This window comes from Hemibagrus wyckioides, linkage group LG21, assembly GCF_019097595.1.
Source record: "Hemibagrus wyckioides isolate EC202008001 linkage group LG21, SWU_Hwy_1.0, whole genome shotgun sequence".
In the NCBI taxonomy this organism is placed as follows: domain Eukaryota; kingdom Metazoa; phylum Chordata; class Actinopteri; order Siluriformes; family Bagridae; genus Hemibagrus; species Hemibagrus wyckioides.
Window position 1 is genome coordinate 16,276,405 of NC_080730.1, and position 13,725 is coordinate 16,290,129.

Here is a 13,725-nt window from a genome sequence, read left to right on the forward strand (position 1 = left end):
TCAGTGTCGGGATAAACGCTTCTGAAAATGTAATTACATATAGAAATGATATAACAAGATAGCGCTTTATAATCTGATTGATTCGGGATTGATTACACAAACAAAAGTGTCGCCTTACCAGCAGGGCTGAAAGCAGATTAGCATAAGCATATTTAAAGTCTGTATAAAGAGCCGCTTTCCCAGATAGCAGATGATTAATACTTTCGGCACATATGGATCAGTTTTTGGAATTGGCAAGTGCGTTGTGGGCCAGAAGTGGCACGAGCCGTGTTTAAACTTTTTACAGTTCGTGTGCCAGATGGAAAGTGTGGACTTGCGCTGGCACGATTTGCAATCTGTTTCCACCTGAAAGTTTCACAGCTTTTGCTAACAAACAAAAAAAAAAAATTCATCCTGGATTTTTATAGAGTATTTTTTTTAGGTAATCTGGACTTCATAACACATCAGCAACCATAATGTAATACCTAAGGCAATAAATCTTAAAGGAAGACCGAACCTGGCGATATACATCATAACAGCTGTAATGAGAGATATCAAACAGTTTATGAGTTATATATATACATATATATATACATAATATATTCGAAACGATTAAAAAATTAAATGAAATAATCCGTAGATAAATAACTGTTTAATCTGATTAACACACTGCACACGACAGCTCATGTAATCCAGATCGCATGTAGTTAGTAGACTATACCTGTGTGTGTGTGTGTGTGAGAGAGAGAGAAAAAGTAAGGAGACATGAGATATCTAGGAAATAATACAGCTGTATCAGCAGAGGAGGAATGTGTATATGTGTGTGATTGTGTGTGTGTGTGTGTCTAGCACTTGTAAGCATTGCCCTCTAACAGGCCTCCAGAGGCTGAATGGATATATAGATCAGATGAATCTCAGTCTAAGATTTATTCTGGCTAAATCCCCTACCTCTGAGCTTATTTACTCATCTCGCGCTCATTCTTAAACGACTCCTCTCTCATGAAGACCGAGCGAGTCGGAGAGCAGGTGTGAAAGAAAACCATCGGGCAGGTAGAAAGAGACACAGACCATAACTGTCAGACAGACGCACCTCCATCAGCAACGGCTTCCTTCAACGCTTCCTCTCTGTCCCTCTCTCTCTCACTATTCCTCCCTCTCTCTCTCTCTCTCTCTCTCTCTCTCTCAAACCCTAGTGAGTGCAGAAAGAGAAAGATGATGACACGTTTCCTCTGTAATGTTATCAGATTAGTAATAAAGAATATAAAAAAAAAGGAAGTGGACAGTTTTCCAAGATGGCACTAGAATTAGTGCTCCTTTCCAGCTTGTCAGTAAAACAGATGTTGTGATATTTTGTTAATCTTATCAACAGTGTTCAAAAAACACACTAGCTTTCTCTCTCTCTCTCTTTTAAAATAATGGTTATGAAAATAATTTGCTTGAATTGTTGTCATGGTAATGAGAGGCTGTTATGTGTGCAGTTTCTGTTACAAGACCAAAAGTGGGTTCGGTGATGGAACTGGATGAAAGGAATAATGGATAATGTGTGTGTGTTGGGCGTCTTCATCCATTGTTTCATTCTCCGTCCCTGGATCTCAATTTAGCCTCGTTATCAAGCCAAGAACACGTCTCGTACACGTCTGCTTTTACGTCTGAGGAACTTCCAGTGACACAGTGATTAATACAGCTTTCTTAATTAATGCTTTGCTCCACCTTAATCCAACCTCACTAACCAAAACACCCCTTTGGCACTTTTAGTTTAATTAAAAACCCAGCCAAATGTCTCCACAATATCAGAAGTGTCTCGGTGTTTAAATCTTCGACGAGGACGTTCGATCGGCCACCGAAGATAGAAATCCGAGCTCCGGCTCCTCTAGCCTTGTGTCTGTATGCAGCGATGAGAGATAATCTCCTAATCACAATCTGTGAGTCTGTAATATGGCTGAAGCCTCTGAGGTAAACAGCTTAGTGCAATGATAATCCTGAAAATCTGTGAGTGAAGCAAAAAATAGGGGGGAAAAAAAAAAGATCATCCCTGATGAGATGCCATACCAGACACATGGTTGTGAGAGCATGTCACAATATTCATATGTGTGTGTGTGTGTGTGTGTGTGACATGTACCAGACGGAGCTGTGTGTCAGACCTGTGCGAGAGAGAAAAAGCATCGATCTGCGCTAAAAGTACCTCTGAGCTACGCCTGTCGCTCGCTGTGACCTACTTCCCTGACTCATCAGCAACAAAGGAGAGAGACCGAGAGTGAGAGAGATACGGAGACAGCGAGAAAACGAGGCAAAAAAGGGAGAGCAAAAGAAAGAAAAAAAAAAAACAAAAAAAACAGCAAAACGAGAGGCAGCACAAGCCGTCGTCATCTTCTATAGCCGCTTTTATCTGTTTCTTTCAAACCAAATCACAGGAGGAAACAAGAGGACAAAAGCGCTCCCAGTGTCAATCGCTTAAAATGACCTCCTAATGGCCACTAACTGGAGGAAAAAGGATGGAAGAAAAGTCTCGCCTTGTCATAAAAGGCTGCGGGCCAGCCCAAGTCAAAGACTCTTTCTGCATCTCATTTCTCTTTCTGTCTCTCTCTCTCTCTCGTACATCATGAAATAAATAGAAAACTAAATAAAAACCCTGCTTCTCCCTGCAAAATCAATGAGAGAGTGAGAGTGAAAGATTTTGGTTGTGAATAATAATTCCTGTAAACGTGAAATGATCTCTTATACTCAGTGACAGATATTTCAGTGACTTCTATAGATCCCTTATAAAATGTGTTTTTGATTGAAAGGCTTGGAATGAATACATATTACTTAATATAAAAAATAATAATAAAAAATCCTATGGTGGCATTAATGAAAGAAAGAACGAAAGAAAGAAAGAAGTTTGGGAGGTACAACTTCGGAGAATATCATTATATGCTGTGTTTCCTTCATATAATAGAATAAAAAACTGCATTGAGCACATCAGCGTGACTGTGAAGGTTATGAGTAGTGGGTAAACGTCTCTCGGTGGTTCTGGTGTGAACTAATAGCACACTGCAGCGGAGGTGTGGAACTCAAGGCTGCACACGTCTCAGAGACACACCAACAGACACGGAATCATTCCGGCTAGTCAGTGAAAACATGGTGTAGAAAACACTATCTTGCCATTTCTAAAATATATGTTATTACCCGAACTGTGTATTTTGTTCTCTAGCTTGTCAAACATGTAAGCCTCATATAGTTAGCTCAAGCTCAGAGTCTCAAGCTACGTCTCAGACCTCGGATTAGGAAAAAAAAACAAAAACAAAACAGCTCCGATGTATTGGAGATATTGGTGTGTGACATGTTCCTTCAATTCTGACTCAACCCCCTGACACACAGCACCGAATGTGAATGACTGTTACGGGATTGTCTCACAGCCGCTCCGGAATATCCAATTATAGAGGAGTCTTTTGTCCTGTGACTCAATAACCCTTTTTTTTTTCCAACAAACAACAACAACAACAACCAGATATTCTGTAGCTGATTAAAAATGTTCAATTCAACGCAATAGGGAAGTGTAAATGTTGTCCTGGCCTAAACTGGTATTTATTTATGCTTGTTTTCACAGTTCCAGATTTATACACGAATAAATCGTAGACCAGATCTGCGCGATTTCTTTTTATTACACTTACTCTTTCTGTCTGCTCAGTTTCCTCCTCTCCTTCCTCCCCTTTGCTGACACTAGCTGTCCAGCTGATAGACTGATTCCATCTATTCTCCTTTCCAAGGATGAGTGTGTGATGCTGGACCGCCCCGGTAGCCTCGCCGTCGTCCTCCTCCTCCTCTTCCTCCTCGCGTCTCTGCCTTCCTCGCCGTGCTCACACAAATCAGCTGAATTCGTCATCCACACTTGGCCTGCTTTCGTCGCGCTCCCTAAGCAAACTCATTTCAGCTCATTAGAGTTTAAGCCAAACACTCTCAGTGCCGGAGAGGAGGGGGCAGAGGAGGAGAGGGGGGGGTGGCTGGTGGGTGGAGGCCCCGGGTCGTCTGGTTAACGCATCGTCACACAGCTTCCTTCGGCTGTTTGTTTCCATTATTACAGCGCGGTGTACAGCTCACTATGTGAGCCGCCTGCGTCAATTAACAAGTGCAGGAGTATGGGATTATCTACCAACGTGCATTTTTATGTACATCCTTGATGTGGATGCGAGGAGCATGCTGGAGAGAATTGAACGAGTGGGAGATAAAGAGAGAAGGAACAGCAGATGAAAGAGAATGAAATGAGTTGGTGAATGAGTTTGAGATTGTGTTTGTGATCGCAGATAATTAGAAAGATCCACGGCGCGGCCTGGCTCTTATTCTTAAGTGCTATTCATTTCGTAAGGCATTTACTACCCTGCAGAAATTTGTTGCAACCTCAGCGAACACACCTAATGTGGTAAGATAAGTAAGGTTTGTGTAATAAGCGATGAACACAATCCCCATCAGGACAGCACATTTGGGTTAAATTTGTTAGACACCTCTTTTCCTGGATACGCACATTCTTATTATCCCTGTAAAGATCTACATCTTAAATGATATGACCTTTAAAATACTTCTGGCATCATACTCAAACTGTTTGAGAGCCTAATTTTTGTGAACACCTCAGTTTCACTTGCGTCTTCGTTGACATCTTAGACATCTTCTTGTCAACTATTAGCTGCCTTCTAAAAACTGGAGAGCCAGCCAGGAGTCACTGAGCTTGTTTTTTCCAGCTTATGTGAGTGTACTTTTCTGAACATATCTCCACATATGAAATTCCTGACATCTCTCTTCAAATCAAACAAATGGCAAGCCAGCCAGGAGGTGGAAAAACAAAATCACACAGAGATTCAATGCTCAACCAATCAAGAGTGGCAAAAGATGAATCAAACTCTGCTTATGAGAGCCGACATACTTATAAAACACAGAAATGACCCCACCACACAAACTCCTGCCATTTTGTTTTATTTTGCAAACCCAAGCTTGGAGTGAGCCAGCCAGGAGTGGCAAAAAACACACACAGATCATAATCCGAAACTTGTTTGTGTTGTAAATGACACACACGGACACACACACTGACCTGTTTGTAGGACAGGAAGACGGGCCGGCTGAAGACAATCCACTCCACTACTTTACTGCAGGGAGGAGTGGTGAGAGAGCCAACGTAGCGATAATAACTGCCGATAGAGGACGGCAACAGGTCCCTCAGCACAAAAGGCTCCAGAAAGGTCTCTTTTTCTGAAATAAAGGAATAATATGTTGTAATAACATGTTAATAATAATAATAATATAAACAAGATATATCGTAAACATACATTCAACCAGAGCTCATGGGTTAATTTTACATAGGACAGATACTGGAATAGTGGAAATATATATATATATATAAAACAGTAGATAAACATTGCAGGTTAGTACACAAAGTTTTTGGAGGAACAGGATGTTTCAGAGCAGGAAGAACACTACTGGAACTGCTAGATAATGTATGAATATTGTAATATAGTGTCGTACAGAGCTAAACCTCCGTTTTTCATTTTCCTGCCTTAACAAACCTATTTCAACTCATGCTGGGATTTGATAAGCAGATGATGCATTAACCTTTCTTATCGAACATAAGCACTGGGCTCAGTGACACTATTTTCTTGCAACATTTATTTATTATAAAACTGACTTCCTTGTGAACCACAGGACTGGAAACTTGCTAGCATGCATGCATTATACAGCGGTGGTACATTTGCAGCAGAGAAAGATGAACTTGAGCAGTCATGTGGTCTTACAGAGCTGGAGTCTGGCACACTTTGACAGTGGATTATATTAGATAAGATCTTTCTTCCCCCCCTCCAAAGACGACCGACTGACCTATTTTATGCCAGTCAGCAGGCTCAGTTGCTAATATTAAACAAGCAATAAATGTGAAGAATGATCCTCGGATTGACGACTGGAATTTTCAATCGGAAAACATCAGTTGAATGCAGATCATGTTTGATATGCATCGTTTTTAAATGAATTGAAGAGACTCTGGGTGGAATTTATATCTAAGTAAATTGTGAAATTGAAAAAGTTTGTGATTTGTGAGGCTTGTTAAAAACTTGCCTAACATACTGAGCTAAGATTTAGAGATGCAGGTAGGCAAATTTGAATAATTTATTCTGTATCTCCAAACAAAACAAAAGTTTTTGCAGTAAAAATGGTGGCTGGATGTTTGACTATGAATGCTGAAGATGCTTCTCTGTTTTCGTGGCTGTTGGCCTTCTCTGAAATGACACATGATCAATAGCATAAAAGTTGACCATTTCTGCAGAGGATGCAGTCTGTGACTTTCTCATCACCGTCCTGTTCGGATCGAATCGCGTCCGCAGGTGCACGAGTTCAGCATGGCTTTATGACATGAAGATCTTTCCAATGAGCAGATCTTTAAGGGTTTGTATTTATGACCGCTCTGATAATCCGAACCCAGAGAATTCTCTTTGTCGGCTATGGAGATTAGAACAGGGCAGAGCGACGATGATGTAAGCTTGTCAAATTACTAGCCACGAGTTTAAATGGGAAAAAAAGATGCTACAATAGAGAATCTTGTTCAAAAGGGTTTGGCAGCAGATAAAAGCTAGCGCATATGTCGTGTCCTATTTAATCATAGCAGTCAGGATTAAAAAGCCAAAGCTGTGGAATGGACAAGAGTGACGAATTAATAGAAAAAAATGGTGGCTCTGATATACTGCTGTCTACTTGTTCGCTTACAGGGGAGCATCTCTAACCTTTCTGATGGGAGTGGCCTCTTCTAGGATGACCCCGCCCCCAAACACAGGGTACAAGGGCTCGGTGAATCATTTGATGAGGCTTTCGCACTCAGATTTCAAAAGGTTCTGGAATAATGATACAGACGGAGGTAGTGGCCATCATCTTTTGGAAGATTACTGTTCAACCAGACACTTTTAGAACTATTCCCAAGGAGCACTGAAGATAACACACTTTAGGTTGTATTTTCCTTTAAATCAAGACATTTATTTATATCACATGAAATTGATTTGCATACATCTTAACCTTCCATAAATTGGTTATACATTTGATAAATATTACGCCGGTGAAACACTTCTGCTTTGCGTATAAATCTATCGTCGAAGGGTTAAAGGGCAGCCAGCTTGAATTTGGCGTCGAACAGAGCGAGTCCCGGGTTTGGACGTTTCCTATTGACGGTGCTTTAATTTCTCACTGAATCGGACAGCAGGAGGCGGCGACGAGGCGTGGAGGAAATCATTAAGATGTATGGGGTGCTCGGAGTGTGTTTAAGTGGCTATGCTAATGTGTTTTTGCTGTGTGCATATTCGAGTTAGGGTTGAATGAATGGCAATCCACATGAGATTACACAGGAGGTGAGCAACTGGAGTGAGGAAGACTAAGAGAGGGAGAAAGAGAGAGAGGCTGTGGCTCAGTGGCATGGTAATGGATGAGACTGGAGTCTTTCTCTCTCTCTCTCTCTCTCTCTCTCTCTCTCTCTCTCTCACACACACACAGACAGAGAGAGCCACGGGGCAAAATTCCCCAACCGCAGAACTGTAACCAAAGTAGCAAGCCACCGATTCTCTCTTTAAAACATAGACATTTCCATGCAGACTAAACAGCATGAGCATCGCAGCTGTAGCTCCAAAGACTCGCATGAAAACATATGATTTTATTCGATCAGTGTTCTCTTGATTACATGTCATCTTGCATGAGTAACCGTGGATGGGAAAAAACAAAACAAAAAAAAAACTGGATTCCTCCACGGCAGAGGAGTGAATATTAACATACAGCAAGGTCAGTTTGCTTCTTTAACGCTTTCGAAGCACAGCAACAAAACACGGCTGCCGCGTTTCATATGTAACATGGTGTTTGTTGACGGTTCTAACGAGTTAATGAATCTTTTGGGTGTCATGGTGATGAATCATTTGTTTAGAGTGGCGAGATTTGCTATTCGTATTCGGCAAGGCGTTCTACGTGCCGCAAGAAATCTGGAGCCAGGAGTCCGTAGCCAAGACAGCAAAATTGGCCGTGCTTTCGGAGATGGATGGATGCCATGCGCTCGCTCCTCTGTCAATCAGAGCAACGCCGGTTAAACCTAGGCGTGCGTGAGTCCATGTATGCGGAAGAGGGCGGATATTGCTTTCTTCTGACTGTGTTATGCTGCTAATATCCATCCAGAAACGGCTAACTTCCTCCAGCCACGTTCGTATAATTATACGCTGGGTCTGGAAATTTATTCCCAAATAAACACCAAGTCATCCGTAATGCATTCATAATGAATCAAAACGAACACATTTCACTTCATTAGAAATAAGCACGGAAGGTTTGTTCGAGCAGTGCTACAGTGCGATCTGAGCCTGGAGTCATACTGAAGTTTACACGCTGAGAGAACAAAGGATTCGTGCAGGCATTAAAGTTTAAAAGGAGACACGGCCCCGGAGGTTCACACGAGGGTTGGCTCGTCCCCGGAAATATTCACGCTGCTACACATCACACTCGAGTTCAAATGCACAGAATGACAAATTCAGTCCACGGACCGCGTTCAGCCGACACGGGACTCGCACGGACGGCGTTCTCCCGTCCTAAAGTATGCTTAAATATTAAGCGAGACTACAGGAAGGAATGAACGCATGAGCAGAGAAGCAAACAGCTGGGCTGAGCAGGGCTTTCCATCTGCACTGTGTGCGCGCGCGTGTTTAAAATTCGACACGCATACTGATGACATACTGAGTACACAGTCAGAGTCTATAAAGATGTTAGTATTTAAATATATCTGAATATTAATGAGATCATAAAGATGGTCAGCACTGGGGCTGAATTTGTATCGAGTCATGAAAGGTTAGCATTGTGTCGCACTCGATCAGGAAACTAATTTTACACACATTACTGCTCCCTTGATGCTGATATTTCTGCTGATCATCTTCATCTTCATCTCATCATGGAGGAATCATGTACAGCAGAATTCCAAACTGCTGTCTGTTCACTATATATGATCACTACATAGGGTGGGAAAACATACATAATGCCTAATAAAGAATTATTACTTTTTAATTCTTTTTTTCTTTTTCTTTTTCTTTTTTTTAACTACGAGCATGCAATCTTTTCATCCTGTGATACACGACCTCTGAGTAAACGTGTATAGAGACATTACGGCGTGATAGACCTACATGAGGTGATTGTTAATATAAACTACTTCTTGCAAGCGTGTGAAGTGACAGGGCTGAAAGTGTGTGTGAGTGTGTGTGATAGTGCAGAAATGGCCGTGTCTGTGTCTGCGCAGACCCCCTGCGGAGATCTGTCTAGAACACAGACAGACACACACACCCACATCATACCCCCTACTGGAGCCTGCTGAGACCAAACACACACACACACACGCTTATACCTACATCCATTCACCCAAGATAGCAAGCTATATGAAACACGCATCTCTAACAGCCCCAGAGTCTTCATCAGTCTTCATCACCATCATCCTCGCTCCTACTCACGTCAGAACCGAGAGAGAAATTACATCCGACTACACTAACAACTGGCCAGATAATAGCCTCGTCACACATCTGCGCCACAACCTGCACCTTCACCCGCATTATGATCATCCATTACATTCATCCTCACTGCCAACAAGCTGATTACTACCATCAACATCGTCTACGGCCAGAGAAAACAAATTCATCCCGCCGTCATCTTAACAACCACTTCTGGTATCATCCCAGCAATCATCATCAGCATCGCCATCAGCGTTCGTCATCGTCCTGTACTCACAACGCCGCTTCACCAATGGCTGACAGCAGCAGCTGTTTCTACTACACGTTACAGCTAATCTCCTGTTAGCAGCTTTGACACGACTTCGCTGCGACTTTGCCTTTCTCTCTCCGTCACACACACACACACGCAGCCACACACCCACTCCCTCACTTGGCATGGCTCTCTGACTTGCAGGCCAGGATGTTATTGAGTGCATTCATGCCTTTAACTGCCTGAGAAAGGGACAGCTTTTTTGGAGGTCACTCATCAACAACATCCATATGTTCATTTCAGTCTGCCTCTGTCCGTCTGCAAAATTCTAAACAGGATGTTGAATATGACCTTTGACCTTTCTCTCTCTCTCTCTCTCTCACACACACACACAAACTGCTGCTTCATAAATGCATAACACAAAGCAAAAGGATGCAATGAGTTGGGAGGAGCCATGATATAAAGCAATATAATACCAACCAATCAGAGAAAGCGAGCGAGACACGGTGATTAAATCATTCCCATTTGACTCTCTGACCATTTCTTTTGGTCAGACGTGCAAGGAAAGTCTGCATATTTTGTTTACTTCTCTTTTAATTATAACTGCGTTTATATTTAGCATTTAAATGATCTATGCAGGCTGCACGGCCTTAGTCACACAGCAGACCTGTGTGTGTGTGTGTGTTTGTGTGTGTGTGTGTGCCAGACTTTATTCATCCATGAACACACACTCACACCGATCAACATCCTGCTCCACTTTCTCAACCAAACCTCATGAGTCATTGCCATCATCTTCACGTTAGTCATCCGTTTCAGCAGCAGCAGCATCTCAGGGCTAATGCTGTCTGAATCAGAGGACTTTTCCAGTATAAAAAAATATATATATAATAACATGAGTAACTTTGGTGTGTTTCTGGCCTGGAAAACACCATGCAGTCGTAGTGCTGTGTTTATTGAGCTTGACCTGTTGTTCACATGCTATTTCTCTCTCAAAAAAAAATAAATAAATAAAGGCAGCACCTGTGAGGTACACAGATTAGCGTTTTCCCTGCACTCGCACACACAACCTGACTCATCATTTATTTATCGAGGCTGTGTGCTAGGTTAAGGCAGACACTAAAGACCGCAGTAGACAGTCCCTCCAGCACGGATCTCAGAAACCTCAATCTCTTGACCTTTCGTGATGTACAGACTGTTAGCGACATTAAGCACAACACTGCTAACTACTGCGGATGGTTTATGACAGCTCCAGAGCTCCTTCTGGATTTGTGTATTAAATGTATTGAGTATTGAATGCTTTATGAATGGTATTTTAAGTTAACCTTTGTAGAACCTTCCACAAACATTGCTAGTATAACCTATGTAGAACCTTCTGCATACGTTGCTAGCCAAACCAGCAGAGAACCGTCCAGAAACATTCTTAGCCTAACCATTGTACAACCTTACAGACATTGCTAGTCTAACATTTGTACAACCTTCTGCGTATGTTGCTAACCTAACCTTTGTAGAACCTTCCACAAACATTGCTAGTCTAACCTTTGTACAAGCTTCTGCATATGTTGCTAGCCAAACCTTTGTAGAACCTTTCACAAACATTGCTAGCCTAACCTATAAGCAACCTTCTGGATACGTTGCTAGCCTAACCTTTGTAGAACCCTTCACAAACAATGCTAGTCCAACCATTGTACAACCTTCTGCATACGTTGCTAGCCAAACCATCACAGAACCTTCCACAAACATGGCTAGTCTAACATTTGTACAACCCTCTGAATACGTTGCTAGCCTAACCTTTGTAGAACCTTCCACAAACATTGCTAGTCTAACCCACATACAACATTCTGCATTTGTTGTTAGCCAAACCATCACAGAACCTTCTACAAACATTGCTAGTCTAACCTATGAGCAACCTTCTGGATACGTTGCTAACCAAACCTTCACAGAACCTACCAACAACCATTGCTAATCTAACCTATGTGGTCCTTCCACAAACATTGCTAGCCAAACCTTTGAAGAACCTTCCACAAACATTGCTAGTCTAACATTTGTACAACCTTCTGCATCTGTTGCTAGCCAAATCATCACAGAACCTTACACAAACAATGCTAATCTAACCTACGTAAATCCTTCTACAAACAGTGCTAGCTAAACATTTGTTGAAGCTTCTGCATACACCGCTAGGCTAACATTCTGAATAAATTGCTTAGTATTTTAAAACTGTTTTCTGTCAACATGTAAATAAAAAAGCTTGGATAAAAATGATCTGATCATAATGATCACAAATAAAAGATATTATTCCAGCCTAGTTATCTGGGAGGTGATGGTCAGCCGTGGCCGTGCGGTTAATGATGGACGTCTCAGCCGTGAAGTGAAGCTTTAAAGACTCAGTGATTGTGACTGTAGGTCTGTCAGTTCCAATTAAAGATCTCCTGTAGATAAAATCCCTCCTGATATCTTTTTAAAAAAGGTGTTGATGGACAAACGCAGAGAAGACATTGTGTGGATGCAGAAGCTCCTGCACATTATGCGCACTGGGAAATTTCTTACACTTTAGAGCTATAAAGAAGAACATTACTGAGACGGGGAAAGTGACAGAGCTCCACAGCCATATGGTGCTGTCCACTGCTCTGCTAATTTACTCACCGTGATGCACGACTCCTCTCAGGCCGTGGATTATAGGGTCTACTGCAGGATTGTCCTTCTGTCCAACCTGAGAGACAGACAGAGAGAGAGAGAGGGGGAAAGAGAGACGGAGACACAGAGACATACAGCAAAGGGGGACAGAGAGAGAGAGAGAGACAGAGACAGGGAGGGGGGCAGAGAGGGGGGGCAGGAAGAGAGAGTGGGAGAGGAGAAAGACAGAGAAATAGAGAGAGACAGAGAGAGAGACAGACAGAGAGGGGGGAAGACAGGCAGAGAGGGGGGAAGACAGAGAGTGGCAGAGACAGGGGGGGGGGCAGAGAGACAGACAGAGAAAGGGAGAGATAGAGAGGGGGGGCAGAGAGACAGACAGAGAGAGGGAGAGACAGAGAGGGGGGGTAGAGAGACAGACAGAGAGAGGGAGGGAGAGGGAGACAGACAGAAATAAGGAAAGAGAGAGACAGACAGACAGACAGAGAAAGAGAGAGACAGAGAGAGGGAGAGACAGAGGGGGGGCAGAGAAACAGACAGAGAGACAGACAGAGAGAGGGAAAGACAGAGAGGGGGGGCAGAGAGAGGGAGAGACAGAGGGGGGGCAGAGAGAGGGAGACAGAGAGAGGGAAAGACAGAGGGGGGGCAGAGAGACAGACAGAGAGAGGGAGGGAGAGGGAGACAGACAGAAATAAGGAAAGAGAGAGACAGACAGACAGACAGAGAGACAGAGAATGAGAGAGAAAGAGACAGGGAGAGCGAGGGAGAGAGACAGAGACAGGCAGCGAGAGGAGGGGCAGAGAGAAAGAGAGAGAGGGAGGAAGTGATGAGATTACATTCTGTGATTTAAAAAGCCTTTATATTTAGATGAAATGATAAATGAGAGATATTTCTTGTGTAAGAGACAAATCAATGTTCCAATGCTACAGTAAACAAACACAATAACACACACGAGGAAGAGGAGTAGACTAACACAACTGATTGCGTTTGCCTTTCAGAGTGGCATCAACATCTGAGCTGAAACTCCTTTCTTAGAATTTCGGGTACAGCTGTCCAAACACACACACACACACACACACACACACACTTAAAGAAAACATTGTCAGTGGCTCTCAGTGCTGGAAGGCTGACATACCTGCCTGAATTATTTGTAAATTACAGGAGATATCATGGACTCTTCCACAGAGAGAGAGAGAGAGGAAGAGAGGGAGAGAAGGAGAAAGGAAGGAGAGAGGGAGATAGAGAGAGAGAGAGAGAGAGAGAGAGAGGGAGGAAGAGAGGGAGATAGAGAGAGAGAGAGAGAGAGAGGGAGAGAGAGATAGAGAGAGGGAGAGAGAGAGAGGGAGATAGAGAGAGAGAGAGAGAGAGAGAGGGAGGAAGAGAGGGAGATAGAGAGAGAGAGAG

At 42.9% G+C, this 13,725-nt stretch overlaps 1 protein-coding gene across 3 annotated transcripts in view; it reads right to left on the bottom strand.

Moving 5' to 3' along the window:
• The window catches only part of ptprga (protein tyrosine phosphatase receptor type Ga), a 273,910-nt gene that overhangs the window by 46,018 nt on the left and 214,167 nt on the right, over positions 1 to 13,725 (bottom strand). For all 3 annotated transcript variants that reach the window (XM_058374136.1, XM_058374135.1, XM_058374134.1), the window contains exons 6-7: positions 12,334 to 12,400; positions 5,039 to 5,196 (exon numbers count right to left, since the gene is read on the bottom strand). In XM_058374136.1, the coding sequence (XP_058230119.1) occupies positions 5,039 to 5,196; positions 12,334 to 12,400 (225 nt within the window). The remainder of the gene's footprint in view (positions 1 to 5,038; positions 5,197 to 12,333; positions 12,401 to 13,725) is intronic.